Source organism: Argentina silus (assembly GCF_951799395.1).
Source record: "Argentina silus genome assembly, chromosome: 11".
NCBI lineage: Eukaryota > Metazoa > Chordata > Actinopteri > Argentiniformes > Argentinidae > Argentina > Argentina silus.
In genome coordinates this window covers 12,288,303-12,313,235 of record NC_139665.1, presented here as the reverse complement: position 1 = coordinate 12,313,235, position 24,933 = coordinate 12,288,303, and the positions used below count along the sequence as shown (strand labels likewise).

At 49.0% G+C, this 24,933-nt stretch overlaps 2 protein-coding genes across 11 annotated transcripts in view; both read right to left on the bottom strand.

The window, feature by feature from the left end:
* znf296 (zinc finger protein 296) overlaps nt 1–7,271 on the bottom strand; it is a gene marked incomplete at its 3' end in the record, with an annotated part of 9,240 nt that extends 1,969 nt beyond the window's left edge. The window contains exons 1-3 of the mRNA XM_083680601.1: nt 7,065–7,271; nt 4,400–4,759; nt 4,055–4,067 (exon numbers count right to left, since the gene is read on the bottom strand). Coding sequence (XP_083536727.1) covers nt 4,055–4,067; nt 4,400–4,759; nt 7,065–7,116 — 425 coding nt within the window. The 5' untranslated portion in view covers nt 7,117–7,271. The remainder of the gene's footprint in view (nt 1–4,054; nt 4,068–4,399; nt 4,760–7,064) is intronic.
* Nucleotides 7,272–8,356: 1,085 nt separating this feature from the next.
* clasrp (CLK4-associating serine/arginine rich protein) lies at nt 8,357–23,799 on the bottom strand. 10 transcript variants are annotated; one of them, XM_083680951.1, is made up of 21 exons: nt 23,710–23,799; nt 22,291–22,430; nt 21,511–21,608; nt 21,300–21,401; nt 20,962–21,041; nt 19,932–20,016; nt 19,638–19,777; nt 19,397–19,493; nt 18,864–18,942; nt 18,536–18,609; nt 18,162–18,203; nt 16,523–16,711; nt 15,449–15,838; nt 14,932–15,120; nt 14,262–14,301; nt 11,643–11,709; nt 11,310–11,368; nt 11,137–11,183; nt 10,909–10,997; nt 10,419–10,443; nt 8,357–9,152 (listed from the first exon to the last, which is right to left on the bottom strand). In XM_083680951.1, exons 2-21 carry the CDS (start codon nt 22,387–22,389, stop codon nt 9,110–9,112), a joined length of 2,034 nt encoding a protein of 677 aa, XP_083537077.1. In that variant the 5' UTR covers nt 22,390–22,430; nt 23,710–23,799; the 3' UTR covers nt 8,357–9,109. The 10 variants fall into 10 exon arrangements, 3 of the variants coding, with proteins under 3 accessions (XP_083537077.1, XP_083537078.1, XP_083537079.1); XM_083680952.1 differs by having other exon boundaries at nt 15,449–15,835; XR_014554512.1 differs by lacking the exons at nt 8,357–9,152; nt 10,419–10,443 and having other exon boundaries at nt 14,258–14,301.
* Between the last annotated feature and the right edge of the window lie 1,134 nt (nt 23,800–24,933).

Sequence of the window (24,933 nt, the reverse complement as noted above, 5' to 3'; positions counted from 1 at the left end):
ACACAGTTTCCAACAAAACTGTGTGCTGCTTCAGCTGTCTCCCCAGAAATTAACTGTTAATTATTATTTTATTTTTTTCAAAAACACTCACACAGGTACATGCAGACTGTTTCTTTGAATAAGAAATGTATTTGAACTTTATGTAAAGCCTCATACAGGCTTTCAACTGTATATACAGGATGAACTGAGTACAGGAGGTTGCAATCAGACAGCAAGAAGAGACAGCAGAGGACAGAGGATGATTGAGACAGAAGCAATCAAGAGAGAGAGAGAGAGACACACACACACACTAAAAGAGGGACACAAGCAAAAGAGGGACAGAGAGAGAGAGAGGGAGCAATTGATAGGGCCACAGGAGAAGGTCGAGGGGGGAGGCGGAGAGAGACCAGCAGAGAGAGAAGATGGGTAGTGGAGTACATCTGGAGATATTTTTAAATGTGGTTAGCTTTGTCTCTTCACCAAGAGCCATTCTCCAATTAAGCTGCAAATTGCTAATTAGCGGAACGGAGAAAACGAAGGCTTTATGCAAATCAGGGACTGACTCAGCCCGCTTGACAAATGAGGCCTTTCTGCATAAATCAAAATTGGAAAGAAGATCCCCAAATTGAGGGGGAAAACAGTTTTTTTTTTTTTTTTTTTTTTTGAGAGGTTCAAAGCCGACTGGTATAAGCCTCTTTCATGTTTCCTGAAGTCAAAATCCTTCTGTATTTTACTGGAGGGGGGGAGGAGAGAGAGAAGATGAAAAAGAGAGCAAGTCTTTCTTTCTCTCCCTCCCTCCCTCCTCCCTGTCTGTCTCTGCCTAGAAAGGAGAAGAGAGGAGGGGAGATGTGGACGACAGGTCCTGTAAGCTAGCCTGAAGACTGAAGAGACAGGAGACAAGGAGAGAAGGAGAGAAAGAGAGGAAGAGAGAAAGAGAGAAGTTGTGATATTCCTAAGAAAGGGAAGGGAGTGAAAGAACGAACGAGAGAGAGAGAGAAAGCAACTTAGGGGGGAACAGGGGGGAGAGATAACAGCAGTGAAAGGATGTGGTGATGCAGGTCTCCACGGAAATATGTCACCCTTTTGGATTGCACTTCAGCCCCATCCTCCCACCCTCTCACCCCCCCACCCCTCCGCCTACCCCAAACCCTCCAAAGCTCTCCCCGAGGGGGGGCTTTTGTCTCGAGGACCTGGAGTGAAACACAATACCCAGCCGGCTTCTCTTTCGCTCTTTCTCTCCCTTTCTCCCTCTTTCTCTCCCCTCTCACTCGCTCTCCTTTTTTTTGTAAGGATTCCCATTTGGCCCGGGGTAGCACTTGAATATTAAGCAGAAGCAATAACTACTAATTAAAAATGCAGATTGGCTGGGAGCGCTAACGAGCAGCAGGCAGATCTCCTGTCCCTGGGGACAGAGGGAGGGAGGAGAAAAGAGGAGGAGAGGAGAGGAGGGGGGGGGGGGGGATTGAAAGAGGGCAAAGCGAGAGAGTGTGTTGAAGATGGAGGAGGAGGGGAGGGGGAGGGGGGGGGTGATGTTGAAGATGAGAAAAAACAAACAAGGCGAATAAATAAAAAGAAATGAGACAGACGCACGCAGCTTGGTAATCCATCACGTTATAGTACGTTCTCTCACACACATGCGTGGGCGCGCGCACACACGCGCATACACGCGCATACACACGCACACACAGTGAAGGGGCACCTATCCGTTGCAGGATAACTGCTCTTTCACTTTCAGTCATCTCATCAACCTTCAAACAGAAGAGCTGAGGCCCTCCCTCTCTCTCTCTCTCTCTCTCTCTCTCTCACCCATCCTCCCTTCACCCATGATGCTGTATCAACCCTAACCACCCCACTAGGACCAGAAACATCTTAACCCACTCCAAGAACAATACCACACCACATACAAAACACAGACCTCTCATTTAAAAAAACAATAAGCATCGCGTGCCAGGTGTTCGCATCACAACCCCCCTCCCCCCTTCTTACGGTCGCATCGCACCACTGTCCCCATCCGTGGTGGCCCTTCCTGGGGAAGCAGCACCTGCCCTTCCAGAAGTCTGTCCCTGCATGTGCTTGTCTACATGTGTTATTGAAACTCTAATTAAAGCTTCTCTTGTTTTGCATCATTGAGATACTGTCTTGCTCTTGGCGAGAACATGTGGGTAGGCTTGTTGTGTAAGCCTGGGGGCACAGAGTCGCTAAACTCACATGTGTGCAGGGAGAGAGACAGAGAGAGAGAGAGAGAGAGAGAGAGAGACAGAGAGAGAGAGACACAGAGAGAGAGAGAGTCAGAGAGAGAAAAAGTCAGAGAGAGAGTGTGAGACATTGAAAGAAACATGAAAAAGTGACAGAAAGTGAGACTGAAAGAAAAAAAACAGGAGATGTGGACAGACGGAAACAGAGCAGCCTCCCCTGAGCGTTACACAAAGGAAGGAAGTGCTAACGTGTGTGTGTCTGTCTGTCTATCTGTGTGTGTACATGAGAGTGGAGTGTGTGTCTGTCCGTCTGTCTGTCCGTCTGTCTGTCTGTGTACATGAGAGAGGAGTGTGTGTCTGTCTGTCTGTCTGTCTGTGTGTGTCTGTTTATGTATACATGAGAGAGAGGAGTGTGTGTCTGTCTGTCTGTCTCTGTCTGTCTGTCTATGAGAGAGAGGAGTATGTGTCTGTCTGTCTGTGTGTGTATACATGAGAGAGTGGAGTGTGTGTGTAAGTGTCTGTCTGTGTCTGTCTGTCTGTCTGTCTGTCTGTGTATACATGAGAGAGGAGTGTGTGTCTGTCTGTCTGTTTGTTTGGCTGTGTGTGTGTGTGTGTGTGTGTGTATGCATTCTAAACATGCCATTCATGACAAGACAAGGTGATGAGCACTTGTTATCTCTTAAAGGGATAATTTACTCTTTTTGTAATTTGTACCCTCTTTTTCCAAGCAAACCGAGCGAGCTGACCTTCGTTGATTTCGGCAACAATGAAAATGTGGCACAGACTCGCTGCTTTACCGAGCCTATGGACTGAGGGGCAGCAGTTACCTTAACTACTCAAGTTTGGCTTGACCGCGTTCTAGAACACAGAACCACCGCGTTCTAGAACACAGAACCGCCACGTTCTAAGACCAAGCCTGAATGGGGTGGAGGTGATTCAGGAGGAATAGCTGAATTCGGTGAATGATGCAAAGATGTCATTCATTGAGGTGTTATTGACGAGGGGTGCGTTCCCATTCTGTTGCCAGTTCTGCCCTGCGCAGGGTATTCAGCCATTTTAAGGAAGATTCGAATCCATTAATTAAATAAATAAATAAATAAATAATCAGTTTGAGACCTGTAACCTGCAACCTGGGCATAACCGTAGGTAACAACAGGTGTACACTATACAGGAAATGGAGCAATTCCTCAACAATCTTTTACTGTTTCTACGATATAGCTATGTCAAGATAATAATATTCGGGTAATAAAGGTGGCTTGCATAAATGGGGCTAAAATGTAACATTAGCTGCCTAGCCAACATAACTCAATACAGTAGCAGCTAACATGCTAGCTAGCTCTGTAACATCTAACTTAAAAAAACGTCTGTAAGTCACTTAGCATAAATGTCTGGCCAAGATCTTTTGTTTATGCCTCTGTTGTGTGGGTGACTGAAATACACGTCACTTGTGTCACAGATTAATGATGCTGCAGGGCATTTTGAACAAATACAATTTTCTACTCAGTGCACTAGATAATTCCCTGGGCAGATTCAGCCGGTGCAGTGTGTCAGGATTATCCCTCCAGACGGGAACGCAGCCCAAGAGTCCTAGAGGGAACTTCTCAGCTCAACTTGAGACCAGAATGTAGAATGGGGGGAGAATGTACTGTGACCAGACTCTCACACTCTCTCTCTCTCTCTCACTCACTCACTCACACACACACACACACACACACACACACACACACACACACAGACAGACAGACAGACAGACACACACACACACACACACACACACACACACACACACACGCTTCTCAGCCAGTCCTCCTCCAGGACGTGTTGTTACATGGCCAGAAAGCGCTGTGTGTGTGTGTGTGTGTGTGTGTGTGTGTGTGTACCTGGCCACTTCACCTGAGAGACAGACAGAGTCAAGGAGATGGAGGGGAGCTCAGGTGCTGTGGAGCCCTCGGGTGTCCTCCCGAGGCATCAACAACAACCACCACCGCTGCCTATCCTCTCCACACAATTAGCCTCTGCGTCGCTAACTCACACAGGCCTCCGCCGCACAGCAACGGCTAGCTAATGAGCCGGACTGGGGGGAGGGACAGCCGTTAGAGGAGAGGACAGAGGGATGAAATATATATATATATTTTTTAAAACAGGGGAGGGGAGGGGAGGGGAGGGGAGGGGAGGGAGGAAGTCACACAGGAGCGCCTCATTAGCGACCAGTGTGGTGCGCTCACCTGTTCTGTTAGGCTCCACCTTCACCTTCACACGAGGCTCCTCCCCACAGGACCGCTCCCTGCCGTTCGTCCCTCTCCCCAGCTCCACAAATCCCGCCTCCACGCGGGCGTTGGCACCACGTTGGCGTGCCCGGTTGGCCGGGGACGGGGGGGTGTTGGCGTTGGGGGCGTGGCTTCGGGAGAGGCAGCCCCCCTGTTTGTGCTGGATGAAGGCCAGGATGTGGGCCAGGGGGAAGGCTTGGCCGCACTGGCCGCAGGTCAGGAGGTCACGGCCCTCGTCGCGACCTCTGACCCCGGGGTGGGAGGCCGCCCTCTCTTCCAATGACGGAGGGGCTGTGGGGTCCGAGGGCTCTGGGCCATCTGAGAGGAGATGAAAAGAGAGAGGGGGAGAGAGACATGGGGATAGAGGGGTAGGGTGGGGAGAAAGAGAGAGAGAGATATGGATATCAGAAGCTTGTCTTCCTTCATGTCACCTTTGCTTGTAAAACAACAGCTCAAGTAGTAGGGTCAGCTGCTGAGCAGATATGGTCTTCAGAGGAACATTTTTTTTTTTTGAAGTTTGAAAGTGCTACTTTTAATTCTGAGCCCACAGACACACACACACACACACATACACACATACACATACACACACACACACACACACACACACACACAGACTACAGAGCTAGACAGGCCAATGGGGTCAGCTGATACTGGCCACTTCCTGTAGCTAGAGCCCAAGGCCTGCAGCCCACAACTTCTCTCACACTCTCTCACACACACACACACACACACACACACACACACACACACACACACACACACACACACACACACACACACACACACACACACACACACACACACACACACACACACACACACACACACACACAGCGTGCTGTCCTCACTGACACTACGACTTCCTGTCTTTGTTGTTGTATGTGAAGAGACATGATACCTGTTGCTTGCTGGAGAAAAACAACGACTCAATACTATTGCCAAGACCTTGCATATTTTTTTGTTTTTATGTTTTACTTCACTCACACCTGTTAACCCACATACTCAACCATCAACAGCAGCAACACAAGTAGGGTGACTTCCTTGCACACTGACCAGAGTTTCTCAGAAGAAGGGGGGGGGGGGGGGGGCAGTATTTGGAGATTAGATTTGACTTGAAAATTATTAAATCTATCTATCTATCTATAGGTCAAACACATTAGATCAGAGGTCGACATTAGAACGCTTGCTTAAAGTAAAAGGGGTGATTCATAAATACCGTCAGCCTAATCTGACATAAGTATGGGCCTACTCCGTGGTTAAAGATTATAACACCTTTTTGTCTGATTCTAGTACACAGTCAAGAGAACAAACATTCAGAATTGGAAGAAGAATTTCAGAATCTATCGACTGTTACTGCGATTACGCGTGAGAAAACACTTAGCACAACCAGCTTCCCATGTAGGCAGAAATGTGTCAATACGCCCCAGGGACAATCAACGGTTGGTCAGTTGAGATCTAGCAGCTGTTATTGCAAAGGCTCTCACGACACCGGTCCGTCAACTACGGGAGTGAGTCAGTTGCACGTCTTGCGGTCGCGGTCACGGACACACCTTGACGGCTGGGACCGGATTCACCTGCCCGGCCATGCCGACTGCAGGTACAGACAGTACAGTCTAGAGGAGGATCTCACCGGTGGTTACTGAAAAATGTCACCTTTCCTGTTTCGGTGCTGCTCGCTGTTTGTGCAGAAGGCTAGGCGCGGTTTGCAACACGGAGTCAGGGCTTGTGGTCAAACTAGGCTCTACTGGTCTCCGTTGAGGAAACAGTCAGACACAGAGAGAGAGAGAAACATGTTGTTTGAAAGCAGTCTTATGAGAGGGGTGGTGGTGGTTTAAACAAGGCCTGTTGAGAGGGTACAGTAGATAACTGAACTCATCTTTGACACCTAGGCTTGTGACAGTTGGACATTAAACGTAGGCGATTTGAAATGGGGGCATAGTCCCACGTGTAGGGTTGGCGTGTGGGGTTGTGGCTGTCCACTTCGATTAGAACGGGGATGATATGTCCAAGAGGTCAGTTATGGAGGGTCAGGATGCGGAGACTACCTCTCCTCTGGCCTCGTCATACATGCGGTCTGGCCCACATCATATTCCGAGAAAGCCAGACAGAGATCTGACGAGCTGCCAGCATCAACAGCACAGGACAACAAAAATTAGAAATTGACCTATTAGGTAAGGACGCAATAAAGAAATACTGTAATGTATTGCCTCTTTTAATGCCCCCCCCCTCCCCTGCCCGCACACACACACTCGCGCGCGCGCGCCCACACACACACCTAACCTGAAGGAAAACAATGTCCATTCCACTGATACAGAAGATAAACAAGCTTCACTTATTTTGCTTTCTTATGAAAATATACCACGGCTTTGTTGCCACTGTACAACTTTGAGTAGGCTACATTTCAATAGAAATAGGCTCGTATTCTCTTGATTTATTTTCTCAATGACTCCCCTGTCAAGGTGCGCACGTATAGGCACTTTAACCGTTGATCTCTCACAAACCAAACCAAATCTTGCTCATATGAACCAGTAGTACCACGTCATATAAGAAAGGCAATCATAAACACCGTAGTCTATAAACAACCTATTTCGAATTTGTTCAAAGTGCACCCGTAACTTACCTTGAATTGTGCTCAGGTGTTGTGGTCGGCTTCCGAGTTTGCGTCTGGACATTTTGTCTCCACCAGGTCAGGTTCGGCCCAGGTGTACTAACTCTGCCGAACTGATCTACGGTACTCTTCCGAGGAGTAAACAAGGCTAGGCTTTAATCAGAAGGACTGATCCACGGCGGGGACGGGAGGGACGCGGTGTGTGTAGCCGACCAGCCAGTGTTCAAGTTCAGGCTGTGAGCCCCGCAGCAGAAGACAGAAGGGGCAGGGGCAACATGTTCCTAGGCGCCGCCCGCCACTACTCCTCCGACCCTGACCCCGCCCTCCACACACACGCACGCACACACATACGCATGCTCGCACACGCACACACAAGCGCGCCGCGCTGTCACTCCATCACCAAAACGTTAAAGCTAATATTGTAGAGCTACATCTCATATTGTTTATGAAGCGTTAGAGTTGACAGCTCTGTCAGCATGTGGCGTCTACCAGTTCACTGAGGATGTGGTGAGGAAGTGGCTTTGACAGGGTCGCTAAAGACAGGTGTTCTGCTGTTCTGCTGTCCGGCTGATTTCGAAACCAACGACAACTGTCTGTTCGTTTCTCCTTTTGTTACTCACTCGACCTTTACACCAGTAGTGATGGGGGAACCACCTAAACCACTAAAACAACTAAAACACGTGTCAGGCCAGGGTTAGATTGAGTTTTATTTTGTGTTATAAATGAATGGTTGACTTTTAAAAGACAAATCATATGCGAATATCGTTCAAACAAATATTTGAGATATTGCATCAGGTGAAATGTGGGCCTGCAATCGGACACATTGGTCCAGCAACAATGTAACTCAACGCACATCATCCAGCGATGTTGAAAAAGAGAACCCTGCAATGCAACACATTCCGTTAAAACACGTCAACGGTAGTTGGCGAAATAAGATGTCTGCTGCCACCTGGTGGCGAAAGGTGGGAATGCCGCTCACCACTGCCTTTGGGGAGCAGATAGCACATAGAAACAAAATCCAGGCCATTCTGCTTTACTTTAGCTCAGGAACATAGCAAACAGAACAGAGAAAGGCAACCTCTGGTATACTGATGTATTTTAGTATTGAAACATAATTACATCCCTCTAAACTTAACAAAATAGTACATCTGTCCTTGTCTGTACGAGTGTGTCTCCTCTAAATTATATGAATAGCCAAAACCACCTAACAAGCAGCTCAGTATTTCAGTTATGTTCCAGGGTATATCTCTAATGCAAGTCTGAAACAATACCATCACCTCGTAGAAACGACACGGGCCACGGAATACTTGATGTGTTTTATTTTAATCTTGTCATTTCATGTTGTGGGAATCAAACCAAACTTTATTTGTCACTCGTTAACAGTTGGGTAAAGTTTCAATTGACAGTATTTGTGTTGAAGGCATGGCATAGAAAACCGCCAATCCATTAGGAACCTACTCATCGTTTCCCATATTCACACACGAGGGTTCGATACCCTCTCGAAGGTTTCATCATCAACTTTCACGCATTTCAAATTGAAGACAAATTATATACACAGATGACCTTTCAATCAGATTCCTTAAAAAAAAAAGAAAGAAAAAAAAAAGAAGCATTTCTGCGATTCACACACTGCTCAGAGTGAGAGAGCGAGAGAGAGAGAGAGATGGAAGATGAGGAGAGAGAGATTGGACAGATGAGAGGAAGGGGAGGACATTTGGAGAGAGCACAACATGTGTTCAAGAGGTACCGATGTGTGGTCAGATGTCAACCATGATGATGATGATGATGATGACCAACTGTTTGTGTCAGATTTAATCACCTATTGACGAGCAGAACGCAAAGAAAACGCTGAGGCGGTCTGTCACTCTTGTAGATCTCCATCTCTACCCTTCCATCTCTCTTCCTTCATCCTCTGTTTATTTCAGACATTGTCCATCACTTCTTTCTCTCTCTCCTTTCTCCTTTAGTTCTGCCTCCTCCTCCTTCTCCTCTCTTCCCTGGGAGGGTAGATTGAGGGGGGGGGGGGGGGGGGGGGTTGCTGTGTCCCACTTGTTGGTTTAGTATCTGTAGTATGGACTCCTCGATCGAGAACGGGACCTTCTAAAAACAGAGATGGAGCGAGGGAAGAGAGAGAGAGAGAGAGAGTGAGCGAAGAAGAGAGAGAGAGAGCATGTGTGAATATCAGGTAACACAGAGCTAAGTTTGGACCACATGATACACCGCGAACACACACACATGCTAACACACCCGGCCAGAGTTTGATGACATGTACTGTGTCTGTACACCAAACTCACAATCGGCCGTCTTTAAAGAGACGTAACCTTTACAATAACTGGGGACCAAGTAGTGACGAGATCATGGTATCAAATAATTACTTCAGTGGTGGAAACTGTCAGAAACATTCTAAAGGGGTATTTCACTTTTTTATTTATTTATTTATTTTTAAACCTAACCCTAACCCATACCACTTCGACTAGCATTGTTAAAAAAAAAAAAAATCATAACTAACCACCCCATGAGTTTAACAACTGTTTGGATCAATCGACAAAACCCTACATAAGTCACAAATACGGTCAAACTTCAAAAAGAGTGAACTATCCCTTTAACGGGCACAGGGCCGGTCTTTTGCTGATGCTGGCTGGCTTTGATAAAGACGTTTGACAGTCTGTCAACTCTCTCCTCTGGGTCAGTCCAGCACACGCTGCTCTGGTTAGTGCCGTGGTTTTGCAGTGTGGCGGGTCGAGATTGACACAGTGTGTCTGAGCCTCATCTGTTTCTGATGTACTGAGACTCAGGGAGGTTCAGTGTGTCTTCATCACCACCGCCACAGACCTGGCACACACTCCCTGACACACACCAGAGGCTACAGCACACACTCCCCAAACCCTGACACACACCAGAGGGTACAGCACACACTCCCCAAACCCTGACACACACCAGAGGGTACACACACACACACACTCCCCAAACCCTGACACACACCAGAGAGTACAGAACACACTCCGCAAACCCTGACACACACCAGAGGCTACACACACACTCCCCAAACCCTGACGGCTACCAGCTCCCTAAGAGAGAGTGAGAGTGTGTGTGAGTGTGTGTGAGTGTGTGTGTGTGTGTGAAAGACACAGGGACAGAGTTTGAATTGAAGAAGTGCATGTGTAAGACAAAAAGATTTTGAACGCGTGCCTGTGAGTGTAGGTGTGTTTCAATCAAAGAAATGGTTTGAATTTGATACTGTTTTCGAGAAATAATTTCTATGTTAGTGTGTGTGTGTGTGTGTGCAAGAGAGTTTGTGTGACAGAATGCAAAGTCATCATTTTTCCTCCTTATCACCAGGAGAGATTCTTGCGGTTCATCACATACCTTCTCGATGAGCTGTAGTCGCGCCCTGCGGGACAGAGGACACACACACACACACACATACTGAGTCACAACACTCAGTCAGAGTATTTAATAACAATAACAGTGTCAGGAGAACTAGCACTGGGCCACTGGCTTACTGCATGATAGCCTGAATATGCGTCCAACTGTCACTGTGGTGTTTGGAGGGGTGGGGGGAGGAGGGGTGAGGAGGGGGGTTTCACCGTGGTGTTTGGAGGGGGAGGGAGAGGAGGGGAGAGGGAGGGAGAGAGAGGAGGGGAGAGGGGTGGTGAGGAGGGATAGGAGGGTCTCACTGTGGTGTTTGGAGGGGGAGGGAGGAGGAGGGTGAGGAGGGGGGAGGAGAGGGGGTCTCACCATGGTGTTTAGAGGGGGAGGGAGAGGAGGGAGGAGGAGAGGGGGTCTCACCATGGTGTTTAGAGGGGGAGGGAGAGGAGGGAGGAGAGGGAGGAGGGGGGAGGAGAGGCGGTCTCACCGTGGTGTTTGGAGGGCGAGGGGGAGTGGCTCTGTCGTCCGTACTGCCTCTCCCACTCATCCCTCTCCTTCTCCCTCCGCTCCCGCTCCCTGGAACAACCACAGCTGTTTAACCACACACACACACACACACACACACACACACTAACAAAATATATGCATATGACATCACACTAAACAATTGACTATATTCTTTAACTGGAAAACACACACACACACACTCTCTTACTTCATGCGGATTTTCCGTGCCATGGCTCGAAGCTCTCCCTCTCGCTCCTGTAAAACAACCAACCATCAGCCATGAGGAGAACGCTCATATCACCCAACTCTGGGAAACTTTGAGAGAGAGAGAGAGCACTTTCTGTAGGTGCCAATGGATGACACACACACACACACACACACCTGTCGCTTGTTTTCCTGCTGTGCGATCTTTGACTGGGCAGCTTTCTTATCCGCCTTGGCTGAGGGAGAGAACGGGGGATGAGAGGAGGGGTGAACATGGAACTTCATACAGCCTACAGAACACATGTGTGTGTGTGTGTGTGAGTATGCGTGCGTGTGTGTGCGTGACTATGTGTGTTTGTCTGCACGTGTGTATGTGTGTGTATGTGTGTCTGCATGTGTATGTGTGTGTGTCTGCGCGTGTATGTGTGTGTATGTGTCTCTGTGTGTGTGTGTGTATGTGTCTCTGTGTGTGTGTGTGTGTGTGTGTGTGTGTTCCAGCCTGTCACTCACATTGCTTGTTGAGGGCCTTCTGCATGCGGATCTTCAGCTTCTCCTGTGGGGTCATCTTGGGCTGCAACTAAGGGACACACTGGCGTCAGCACACACACACACACACACAAGGCTGTACCACAGGTGTGTGTGTGTGTGTGTGTGTGTAACTACTAGTGCAGGGGCATCTTTAGGACAGCCATTCGCCTCATGTACAGAAGCAGCTGGAGGGAGTGGGGGGGGGGTATATGAGGCATAAATCTCCTGTACATGTATGTGTGTTATGTTGTGAGCTAAGCTGAGCTGATCTGTGCTGATCTGATCTGTGCTGGGCTGAGCTGAGCTTAGCTGATCTGTGCTGGGCTGATCTGATCTGAGCTGAGCTGAGCTAGGCTGTACTGGTAGAGCAGGCTACGTGCAGCCCTGCAGCCAGAGGAGAGGAGAGGAGAGCAGCCCGCAGGCCACAGATCATATTACATCCAACGGGTCCTTCCATACGTGGCTTGCACAATTCTATACGAGCAGTGTCACAGAGAGGTCGACAGTTGAATAAGAGCGGGGGGGGGGGGGGGGGGGGGGGGGGGTGGAGAACAAGTTCAGGCCTAGTGTATTCCCCGTGCACCCCCCCCCCCCTCCTCCTCTCACTGAGGGTGTGTACCTGCTGGGCCAGGTAAGGAATTCTGCTGGTCATGCAACAACTACGAGGTCAGCGAACAAAAAGGCTTTGAAGAAAGTTCAACGAGTCTCCTTTTCACTCACTCCCTTCCCATTTCTCTCTGGCTGTTCAACTTGTCTCTCTGTGAAGGACAGCCAGTGGAGCGTAAACTGTACTACAAACATTTGTTAGTTTTTTGGTTCTTCCCTTGATTATGCCATGAGCATTTGTCTTCTCTTTCTGATTGTTTGTGACCTGGGTATGTTAGGATTGTTAACCGATGCTTTGACGATGGAAACAGTTGTTTGTTCATGGTCTTAAAACTAAAAGTCTTTCCCTCTGACTCTAGAACGTAGGTGGACGTTCAAGTCATGGGGAAATGGGGAAAAATCACCATTCTGATCCTAGATCTGTCGCACCAAGGTGAGCAAATCACTAAAATGGCGTCTATGCTATGCTAAGCTAATCCTGTGGTGTGTGTGTGTGTGTATATGTGTGTGTGTATATGTGTGTGTGTGTGAGTGTGTGTCTCTCTGAGGGAGCAAGCAGATCACAGCTTGTGCTGTGCTGTTCTGTTGTGTTCCCGGTGGGACAGGTGTGGTGTGTGTGCGTGTGTGTGTGTGTGTCTCCTCTCTCTCTGCCTGCTCAGACAAGTCCAGGACCTACTCCTGCTGCTAGTCGCTACTGTCCACCCCCAGGCTCTCTCTCTGCACACCACAGCCTCGACCTTGTGTCGTAGAGAGGGGAAAAAAATAAAATAATATAAAAAGGTGAGTAGAATTTGGTGTAGCCTTTCGCAAAAAGCCCATTCGGCGAAAACGAGAGGATCTGATTGGACACTGGTCTAAAGCAGCGGCCTCCTTCCCTTAATTTCCACTGATGTGGATATTAACCGTGGCGGAAGAGGAACCTGGAGGATGACTACCGGGGCTTTGCCTTCGCCTGAGCAGTTCTTTCATCTGTGCAGTTCATCCAGACAGTAGAAAAACTAATTAATTCACTTGGTGGTTATGTAGCAAGTCATTCAGTGCCGAGGGGGAATAAAGTCACCCAAACTGTCAACATTCTAGAGTGCCAAGGGTGAGTCTATTCACCAAAAATGCATCAATTATGATGCTTCATTTTGTGAGGTAAACACCACATAGAACACTTTAGGCACTGTCAGTGGCGAGTGTTCCAGAACTCTCTGGCAGTTGGTGAGTTAAAGCATCGAGCGGCTAGCTTTTTGTTTTTAACTCACGCGATGCTAATGGAAACTGTAGCTAACAGCGAGCGAGCTAACGTCTGTGTGTTGCTAAAATCACGACGACGTGGGCTATTTCTTTGTTTTTACTGTCTGGATGAACCTACACAAAACAAAACAAAAAAGGAGGGAACTATTCCTTTAAAAGCGAGCGCAGTCCGAGGAAAGGGGGGCGGAGCCATGAGGCACTGCCATGCACCCTGAAGATGGCTTCCTTTCCAACTCCCTGCCCTGTCGTCACTTACCCAGTCCTGTCAGACCAACGGCGAGGGAGCAGAGGAGACAAGGGAAGGAAAGGAAGACAGGGAAGGAAAGGAAGCCATTTAAGAGTGTCTGACATCGTCATGTGTCAGTGTCTTAGGTCCCTGACTACGCTGCCATGGGCTGTTCGGTGTGCACAATGTGAAACAGCTCCGTTAACTGTTTGGGGTCAAAAGCAGAGGACATACGCATGGCAATCGTGCACGCACACACAATGCAGCAGAGTAGAAATACAACTAAAGGTTATTTTATCAGTGAAGGCCAGTGAGAGTGTCTGGGGGGGGTTGGGGGGGGGGGGGGTGTCATTCCTAAAAATACAAAGAATGGAGAAACTACTGCATTCAGGGGGTCAAAGTCACCGGTTAAAATGGAGAATATGCTTAAAATAGAGTACATCTCCCCGGCCTGACGGACAACCTTGTCAGGGGAGAGGGAGGCGGAGACTTAGCAACAAACCCAGCTAGATCAAATTCTTACTGACTTTGGCAGCTCCTGTCTCTTTACCGCCCGGGGTATCAGGCCTGGAAAGAGAGAGAGAGAGAAAAGGGGGAGGAGAGAGAGAGAGAGAGAGAAGGGGGGGAGGAGGAGAGAGAGAGAGAGAGAGAAGGGGGGGAGAGAAGGGAGGGAGAGGGGAGAGAGAGAGAGAGAGAGAGAGAGAAAGGGGGGGAGAGAGGGGAGAGAGAGAGAGAGAGATGGGGGAGGGGAGGGGAAAAAGAGACAGAAAGAAGGGGGGCAGGGGTGATGGATGGAAAAACAGCAGAATGTCAGGATTGGTCAACAAAGAGCTCCTCCTTCAGGACGTTCAGAAACACAGCGCCCTCCAGGAGCGGTGGAAAGAGGAAGCATTTTGTCTTCTTTTAGCTCTTTACTCCAACAGTTGAAATCAAACAAATCAGGACGAGGTTAAAGTAGAGATTCTCAGCTTTAATTCAATGTTTTGTCTGTATTTGCTCCAACATTCTCTACCTAAAGCTGCTGTTAGTTTTTGACTGTATGCAAGGGTGGACACTGTGTGTGTGTGCGTGCGAGTGTGTGTGTGTGTGTGTGTGTGTGTGTGTGTGTGTTGAAGTGGAAGCAGAGGGTCTTCTGTGGTGTGTGTGCATGTGTATGAGTTTGTGTGTCTGGGAGCATCGTGTCATTGTGTCACTCACTTTCTCAGCTTGTCACACAGGGCGGTGGCAGAGGGCGGGCCCCCTCTGTGAGGGGGGGAGGGGGTCCGGCTCGGGTGATTGGGGGACGGGGAGGGGCTGGGGCTGCTGCTGCCGCCCCCCCTCCGATGGCCTCCTGAACTCCGACCCCCCCGCCTGGCGCTGCCCCCCTGCCGTGAGCTGGACCGGGACCTGGGGGGGTGGGAGTGGAGGGGGGGGGGCAGGTAGGCGTTTAGAACATGGTCTCGTCTGGCCCATAGTTTTATGGATCGAAAACAGGCAAAAATAATAAACAATGGGAAAAGATTTTCAAAAATGTGCAGCAATAGAAGCATTCTGATAATGCGCAGCAGGGGTCAGTCAACTACCTGAGGCCCAAAAAAAAAATGACTGAAATGGAATGGAATGTGACCTCAACCTTGGAACTCTAGAATTCCTACGATGATGGAAAACAGTCGCTGTTATCAACACGAGCTCAAGGGCTCCTCGCCGGCCTCGCCGGGGCGCCACCGTGCCTTACCGCGTGCGTCTGCGCGCAGAGAAGCGTCGTCCTCTGTCCTTCTCCCTCTCCCGCTCCCTCTCCCGATCCCTCTCTTTCTCCCTCTCCCTCTCCCGGTCTCTGTCCCGGTCGTCGGAGCGCGAACGTATCCCGTCGTACCTCCTCCGCGTCGACCCCCCTCCTCCCGTCCCCGTTCCGTTTCCCCCTCTCCCTCCTCGGGAACGCGAGTCCGAGCGCCGCCTCGACCTGGAGCGGGAACGCCGTCCGTCCCTCCCGGCCCGGCCCCCCCCGCCACCCCGCCGGCCCCGGCGGGAGCGGGACGAGGATCTGGAGGACGAGCGACGAGAGGAGGACCGGGAAGAGGAGGAGGAGGAGGAGGAGGAGGAGGGGCTGGAGGTGGAACGGCGCCTGCTGGACAGAGAGACACACACAGGCGTGTCAGCGACGAGGCCCGTTGGGGCTGGGCTGAACCGCTGCTCCTGTCTGCTTCTAGCCCCGTTGGGGGGTCTGGCCTTTAGGGGGTCGCTGCCTAGCGCTGGGGTGGGAGGTGCTTTGCAGGTAAAGTTGATGAGCCGTAATCACAGACAGGATGATCAGAGCTAAGGTCTGGAGAACAAGCATCAGTCCAGGCCTGGACATGAGGATGTGGTCCATCTGTGGACCTCCGACCTGACGGTGGTGCTGTCTGGACTTATATGGTAGTGAACGGTCTGATAACATTACAAAACAATTCTATCCGTTTATTCAGTCCCAGTGTTTTAGGCCTGCCATTAGAACAGACAGGCAGGAACCCAAAGAGTCTTGTGTCTTGTGTGACTCTCACACTCACACACACACACACTCACGCAATTGACTGGAACATATTTGTTATTGGGATGACATGCAATGCAAAAACTGACACCTTCTCTGCAATGTCAACACAAACTGTGGCTGTTCTACTGAGGTCCAGAACCCCACCCTAACCGGGGGTCCGACCTCACCAAACAATCACCCCCCGCAAACTCCTCACAGCTATGGCCACTGATTGGACAGCAAACAAATTGACTGACAGGAGAACACAACCAATGAGAAGCCAGGAAGGGGAAAGTTACCGACCGGGAGCCCCTGCTATGACTTGCGGGGTGGTGCAGCGAGTTGCCGGGGGCGTGGACAGGGGGAGGGGCTTGGGTTGCCGCGGCGGCGGCGGCCTCTTCATCGCTGCCTCCGAAGCTGGTGATGAAGGTGATCTTCTCCGGGCCGGGGGACCGGGACCGGGAGCGCGAATCGGAACTCGACTCCTCTGGCCTGGAGGTGGGAGGAGGAGAGGGAGGAGGAAAGGTGGGAGGAGGAGGAGGAAAGGGAGGGGGAGGAGGAGGAGGAGGAAAGGAGGAGGAGGAGAGTTGGGAGGAGGAGGAGAAGGAAGAGGAAGAGGAGGAAGAGGAGAGGGAAACCCAGAGTTAGTCACTGATCAAAGTATCACACATCTCGGCTTTATCAGGCTTGGCTGATGAATCAAATCAAATCTAATTTTATTTGTCATGTACATCACATACAGCCCTAGTTAATATAGCAAAGTGCTTTGGGAATCTTACTCCTCCATCAACAATATAACATCATCTTGTCTAATAAAACAGTGACAGCAGCAGTGCATAAGGGTGTAGTGTAAGTAGCAGCAGGAATAATAAACAGGTGTAATAATAACAATAGTAATAACAATCTCAAGAGCACGCCAAACGTTCTAGCGAGCGCCACAGCTCATTGGTCGGGGTGTCGTCTCTTGAAGCCGTCAGCACAATGTGAGACTAGGAGCTTCGCTCTGCTTCACGCTGGGTTGAAACAACGCAACAAAACACCTTTTCAAATGACATCGCACACCTAATCGACTCCGCAGTGAAAGGTCTCGCGCCGGGAGAGAGAAAAGCCTTCAAGAAAAGAAAAATCACTCAGCCGCTGAACTCAGTGCCCCCCCTCCCCCTCCTGCTCATCCTCCTCCTCCCCCCCCCACCTCTCCAGATCACAGGGCGCTGATCCGCCACTCTAGAAGGATCTACTCATACACTAGGGGTGTCATTTATGTGGCCTGGGGTGGTCCAGTGGTCTGGGGTGGTCCAGTGGCCTGGGGTGGTCCAGTGGTCTGAGGTGGTCCAGTGGCCTGGGGTGGACCAGTGGTCTGAGGTGGACCAGTGGTCTGAGATGGACCAGTGGTCTGGGGTGGTCCAGTGGTCTGAGGTGGTCCAGTGGCCTGGGGTGGTCCAGTAGCCTGGGGTGGTCTAGTGGCCTAGCACCGCGGCCTACAGTGCACATGTACGCCCATGTTGGCATGGGTTCAAATCCGGCCCATGCCCTGCTGACATACCCTCTCCTCCTTACTTTCCTGTCTTTGTCTACTGTCTAAAAAAACAAAAATATGAGTGGGACTGCCCCAACTCCAAAAAACACAAGAATGTCCGTTTTTGGTTAGAGTTAGAAAAGGGAAAGACCTGAGCAGACTGGGTTTCAGGATACCAGGGATCTTTCTCACCTAAATGTCAAGTGGAAAATCAGGCAAGTTTTCATGTGCTCTGAGCCCCTGGAGCAAAAGCGAGGTTAGCAAACTATTCTCAAAGGTTGGCAAAACTATTCTATAGGTTAGCAAACTATTCTCAAAGGTTGGCAAAACTATTCCATAGGTTAGCAAACATGCTACAGTGCTTACTTATTAGGTCGTACCTTGGTCGGTCATCTAAAGGTCAAAGGTCAAAGGTTAAGAGCTCACCGTTTGTAAGGGTCGTAGGTGGGGCTGTCTCTCCTGGCGTAGCTGCAATTGAGATGAGAGACAAGAGAGATGTGTGTTTAGAGGTGAAAGGTCATAGCCATCAACCGCACTGCCGCCTCCAATCAGAGTCTGGATTCAGACGGTCAGAAAAACCATTGAATGAGAAGGTGTCCAAACTTTTGACTGGTACTGTATAATATATATATATATATATATATATATAGCTGGGAATAGTATTTTTACAGTGTCCTTCCCAGCGCTGAGAGAACATCTGAGGTGGGGGTGTAACCATGCCAACCAGGTACAGCTCAGCGGTGCTCTGCGGTGTGATTGGGGCATGCGAGGTCATGTGACACAGGGGAGGGAGGCGTTACCTGGGTGGGCTGATCTGTCTGCCCTTCAGTCTCTTCTCCCTGAACTCCCTCCTTTGTCTGCGAGAGCGGCGACCCTGGGAGAGATAAGACACACTTACAAGATATATATAAACACACACACACACACACACACAATATATACACACACACACGATATACACACACACGATATATATATATATATATATATATACACACACACAAGATATATTTACACACACACGGGGGGGCGCGCGCACACACACGGGCATGGGCACACACACACACACACACACACACACACACACACACACACACACACACACACAGAGTATTCTCTCTCCCTTACTGAGTACATGGCTTTCTCTGCCTCGAGGGCTTTGGCGTGTTTAATGGCCTCCACCTCCTCTTTGTCCTTCCTCAGCATCCTGCCAAAACAACAGTCGCCCGGTTAGCATCCACAACGCTAGCAGACAAACAGACAGCTGAGCTGTTATTCTCTTCTTCTTGGTGAAAGCTCATTGACGAGCCATTCTCACTTTCACACGTGTGTGGACAGCTTTGGGGAGACTAAGCCGGTGTTGTGGTACTCTTTGGGCGTTAGGCTGGTGTTTTGTTTTAACTCCTGAGAGACAGGAGACCTGTGGATGACACAGATCTAGAACGTTCTACCTGACCTGAGAGACAGGAGACCTGTGGATGGACACAGATCTAGAACATTCTATCTAACTTGAGAGACAGGAGACCTGTGGATGACACAGATCTAGAACGTTCTACCTGACCTGAGAGACAGGAGACCTGTGGATGGACACAGATCTAGAACATTCTATCTAACTTGAGAGACAGGAGGCCTGTGGATGACACAGATCTAGAACAATCTACCTGACAAAGTCTCCCTCCGCCATTCCATACGGGGTGGCCATCTTGTTCAACTCCAACACCTGCTCCTGGTTGATCTCGTCAATGTCCACCTCCACATCTGAGACACACACACACACACAAAATAGAGAAAAACAGAATCAAGACACTGACAATCAAGAAAATACATTTTCCACATACATTTCCCCCCCACAAGGCCATGTGACTGACTAACCCAACGTTAAAACACAACTCTGAAACTCACCGATATCTGGTATGCCATCGTCCTCCTCCGACTCCTCTTCCTCCGAGTCTTCCTCCTCCCCTTTATCTGATTGGGCGTCCTGCTCCGTCACAGTGCTGTCCTCGTACGTGTAGCCAATGGTGGCCTTCTTCTCGGCGAGCCTGCAGGAGGAGGGGAGGGGCTTGTCAATGGGTACAACACAAATCTGCAAGGTGGTACAGAGTTGCGTAACGTCACAGAATGGAGGTCACAGGAGAGGTTTGTGGGGGGTGGGGGGGTTATGGCAAAGTACAGAGATAGGTATGGGCTCCTCACTTCTTTTTCTCATCCTCGTTTGGCCTCTGCAGGCCACCGTACAGCTCGTCCACGTAGATCTGGTACAGACACTGCTCCTCGGAGACTGACAGGGACAGAAGTAGGTAAGAGGGCACGGAGCGAAACCTGCACAAATATACCCACTGGGCCCAAGGCACAGGAGACCGGGCACCGCTACCGCTGTACACACACGACCGGGGGGGGCTGGCGGAGGGGGACGTCGCAGGACAGGCTCCTCGGCAAAAGGTTCCAATCAATCAAGACTAAAACCTTGCGCCACCTGAACAGTTTCTTCCCCATGGCAGTGGGGCTCAGAACCAAGCCCCCTGCCTCTCACTGACTCTGGGACTTCCACCCCCCCCCCCCCATCCTGTCACACACAATGCACTGACAGTGTAATTTATAATTATTTAAAATGATTGTAATTTATAGTGAACATGCCCCACAACCATTTCACAGCCTCCAGCCTCATTGCCATTTAGTCTCCCACAGCCTACAAGATGTATTGTTCTGCTGCTCTTTTTTGTAAATGTGTAAATTTGTTATCGCTATTTTATTAATACTTTGCTATTTTGTAAATTTCTTGTCAATATTTGCTATTTGTTTTTTGTGTCCCATGCACCAACCTCACCAAGTCAATTCCCTGTATGTGCAAATATACTAAAATATATTAAAATTCTATATTAAAATAAAAGAATTCTGATTCTGATTGTTACGCATGGAACGGGATGAGGGATGTGTATTGTGTACAGTAGAGGCTGGGAGGAGGCAGAAATCGGGTGACACCTTTCCTCATTCCGTTCCCTGCATGACAATGAGCCCGTCCTCCGTTTTTTCTACCTCCACCAGCCTCCCCAGGTACACAATACACACGGATAGTGAGGAGAGCTACTGGACGGCATCTAAATACAGGGGGGAACCAGTTGAACCAGTCTTGCCAAAAAAGACTTTCTTTCAATCGAGTTGGACATCTCCAAACGTAGGCGCAGTGGTCGGGTGATGGGAGAGGAGGGGGGGGGCAGATACTCACTGCTGGCGAAGTCATTCTGCACCAGGCCTCGGTAACGCTCGTAGTTGCATTTCCTCTCCTCCGACTCCTGCTCCGGGGAGCTGCAACCAACAGACATGGCCCACATCAGGGTCCTCCCCCAAATGACAAAAGGCCCCAAATTGGCGGCCACACCCAAAAGCATTTCTACCTCGAGCATCACCTGCATGGGTGTGTGTGCGTGACTTTAACATGGCACATTGTGGATGCGCCTGTACGTTATTTTTTCTATTTTGGGCGGTTAGGATTGAAACAATAGAGAGACGGTAGTATGATTAATGAGTGGATAGGCTCCCAGGGGGGACGTCAGGCAGGCTTACACAGTGCTGAGCAGAGGAGGGGTGTACGTGGGGATGTAGTCCAGGTGAGCTCTCACGTCAAACCTGTCAATCATGTTGTTGGCGTCTCCCTGCCAGGGCATCCTGGTGACACACACATGAACACACGGACCGTTAGGAACACATGAGCGCACAGCGGGCTCCACTCTACAACAGAGATTAAGTGTGGGTGTGTGGGTGTGTTCTCTCCTACATGTTAACGGGACTTTCTGCGGCGAGCGCAACAGAGGGATCCAGATGGATCTTGTAGGCCCGACCATGAACCTGCAGGAACTGAGCCGGATCCTTTTTCTGTAGAGGACAGGAGAGAGGGAGGACAGGAGAGATGGAGGAGAGGAGAGAGGGAGGGAGGAGAGGAGGAGAGGAGAGGAGAGGTGGAGGACGAGATCAGGTTAATCTTTCAGCAACCTTACACTACCATGGTCACCAACACTTGGCTTTCTGTTGCAGCCTGGAACAACAGGACACCTGATTCCACTAATCCTGGGTTTGATGATTCAATTAGTGCTGGGACATTCAGACAGGAAACCAGTATCAGTGGCCTGGGGGGGTCCAGTGGTCTAGCACCACGACCTACAGTGCACACACACATGCCCAAGTCAGCACGGGTCAGCATCCGGGCCATGCCCTGCTGACATACCCTCTCCTCCTTACTTTCCTGTCTCTATCCAATAAAAACTGAATATATATATATATATAAAAGAGTGGGACTGCCACAAAAAATAACCTTCAAAAGAAAATCAATATCAGCACAAAACCACTCCTGGTTCCACTGACATCAGAAATCACACATAAGAAAAGGAACAGCAAAGAAAACAAGAGGTAAGATGTGGTTGTGGTTGTGGTGGTTGTGGTTGTTGATGTGGTTGTGGTTGTGTTGTGGTTATGTTGTGGTTATTGTTATGGTTATGTTATGGTTGTGTTATGGTTATGGTGTGTTGTGGTTGTGGTTATGGTTGTTGTTGTCTCTTACGATCTTCTCGTAGTACTCCCTCCGGCGCTCGCCGCGGCGTTTGTAGTCCACCATCATGCCGCGCAGCTTGCGCTCATGTTTGCGGGCCTCCTGCCACATGACGGCTCCGCTGGGGGTGGGGGCGCGGCGGGGCACGGCTGCTGTGGTGGGGAGGGAAGAGGGGGAGAGAGGGGGGGAGGGAGGGGAGAGGGAGGAAGAGAGAGAGAGAGAGAGAGGGGAAGGGTTAAATATGAAAGGTGTTGGTTCTTCTTAAAACCAAAACATTTCTCCAACCTCAGAGGAGGGCGAAGTTGAGCTGAGGCAAACATCTTGCAAACTCTCAATCTTCAAATCTGATTCTCTTCATCTACCAAATGTAATCTCATTTTAAAAACCGCGCCAACCTGTCACACTCTTTTGGGAGAGATGCCAGCTCTGAACAGCTGCTGGACTTTGACTGCATGTGATGCATTACTGCTGTTATTACTGCTGCTACTTACACGACACCGTTCTGCTATGCTACTGTCACTATTTTATTAGACTAGATTATATTGTTGATGGAGGAGTAAGATCCCAAAGCATTTCACCATCAACTACGTCTGTATGCGATGTACGCGACAAATGACATGATTTCATGTCTGACCTGAGGTTGGGGTGAGCTGTTCCAAGTACAGAAGCGAGCTACATCATCTTAGCTATTATCTGTTTTTATAAATCAAAGCAGAACTTGGGCCCAATTATGGGCCCGTCCGGTTTAAGAGGTCTATTAATATAGACCCCCAGACACGCACATACAAAGTCCTTCAGTCCAAGGCCTTGCATGGATTTAGCTTCGGGTCGGGACGGCTGTGCAGCCGCGCGCTAGCCTGCCATGCATCTGGCTCAGTGCTGCTACCTAGCTAGCCAACTAGTTACTACTATAATATAATAATATATATACCATTTAGCTGACGCTTTTATCCAAAGCGACTTACATTGCAGTGAGTGCAGACGTTTCAGTATATATGGTCCCAGCAGGAATCAAACCCCAAACCTAAGCGTTGTTAGCGCCATGCTCTACCAACTGAGCCAGAGGGACCACTACTGTACAAGCGAGCCAGCTAACGATCTAACAGTGAAGCTATTTGGGCAACTGAACACCAGCTTGCCAATAGGAGTGGGGACAAGCTAGCTAGAAGGATCCATACATACATAATAACCGGGTTATTTGAAGATCAACACTGAAATATGACGCGATCACCTGAGAACAGCCAGCCACCGAGCTAGCCCCGCCAGCAGATACGTCGTTTTAGCTAGCAGCTAGCTATTCGGCTAACAGCAAAAGTGCCTCCCCTGTGTTGACGAAGTAATAACCCACACTGGCGTTTTAAATCTATACAGATGCGCCCCGTGTCAAGAAATAAGTATCGCACATTGTTCTCCAGTTAGGATTTTGAGTACCTGTTTTTGTGAACCACCAAAGACAGTGAAATGTTTCGTCCAGACAGTTTCGCTGGACGACGGCAGACGAGATCCACACTCCTCTGGAAACGGAAGCTCTCTCAGACTATCATCAGAGAGGAGGAAAAGTTGGATTATTATTATTATTGTGGATTATTATCAGTTGTTACTGTGGTGGTAAAATGGTGGCTGTTTTGTATGAATTGGTTTCAACGTATTGATCGATGAATGATGTTGCATTGCATTTTCGATCATTTATGGACATGGGTTTTTATTTATTTATTTGTGAAGCCATATTGTTGCACTGCCTTTGAAGGCCAGAAGATGGCGCTCTAGGTATGGTCCTTTCCTCATGGCTTTGAGGTTCAGAGGATCCAGAGTCGACCGGCACACCTTCACCTCTGAGTCTGTACATTTCATCATTTCAGCAGGATGAAACGTACTGAACCTCAATGAACTGTAGCACCTTGGCCAGCTGCTTTGAATGAATACCAATAAAGTTACTAATAAATACTCGTAAAGTATTTATTTCAAATCAAAATCAAATCAAATCCAATTTGAATGGTCATTTACACAGTATACAGGATACAGTGTAATTAAATGCTTTAGGGGAAGCGAATCCTCAACAACGCAACAACATCAATTAGCATCAATGTCATAACAATAACAAAAAGGAAGAAAACAATAATAATACCAAAACAATGCAATGGCATAAACTGTCACAGATGACAGCAACAACACTCACCATGAGTAAGTGTGTCTGTGTGTGTGTGTGTGTGTGTGTGTGTGTGTGTGTGTGTGTGTGTGTGTGTGTGTGTGTGTGTGTGATAGTGAGCAAATTACTTTTGAGGCACATTTATGGCTCACATAAATAGTGTCAGCTTATTATACGCTACTTCCATACCTCTGCCATAACAAATGTGAGTAAAAAAACACTTTTTAGACGGAAATAGGAATTTCCCTCCTAAAAACCACTTCACCCCCACTACCCCCTTGTACAAGTTTCTCTCCTGTTAATAAAAATAAGAAAAGAAAAAAATCCTTCTTCTAGCATTGTGACTGCCTATGGCCCCTGGTCTGAGCATTGATTACTTTATCTTATGATGACTGATGGATAGATGATTCACTTACTTAAACAAATGTATTTGTTGTAAGACACTTTGGATAAAAGGCATCTGCTAAATGCCATAAATGTAAATGTCAAAAATCAGTTAATTCCAGTGA

What these genes read in the sequence shown, in the direction of transcription:
- clasrp (XM_083680951.1), bottom strand. Translation starts at nt 22,389, where the DNA reads ATGTGGCAGGAGGCCCGCAAACATGAGCGCAAGCTGCGCGGCATGATG. An exon ending in AGACAGATCAGCCCACCCAG is followed by an intron (nt 18,204 to 18,535) that starts GTAACGCCTCCC and finishes TCTCAATTGCAG; the next exon opens with CTACGCCAGGAGAGACAGCC. An exon ending in AAGAGACAGGAGCTGCCAAA is followed by an intron (nt 11,710 to 14,261) that starts GTCAGTAAGAAT and finishes TGTGTCCCTTAG; the next exon opens with TTGCAGCCCAAGATGACCCC.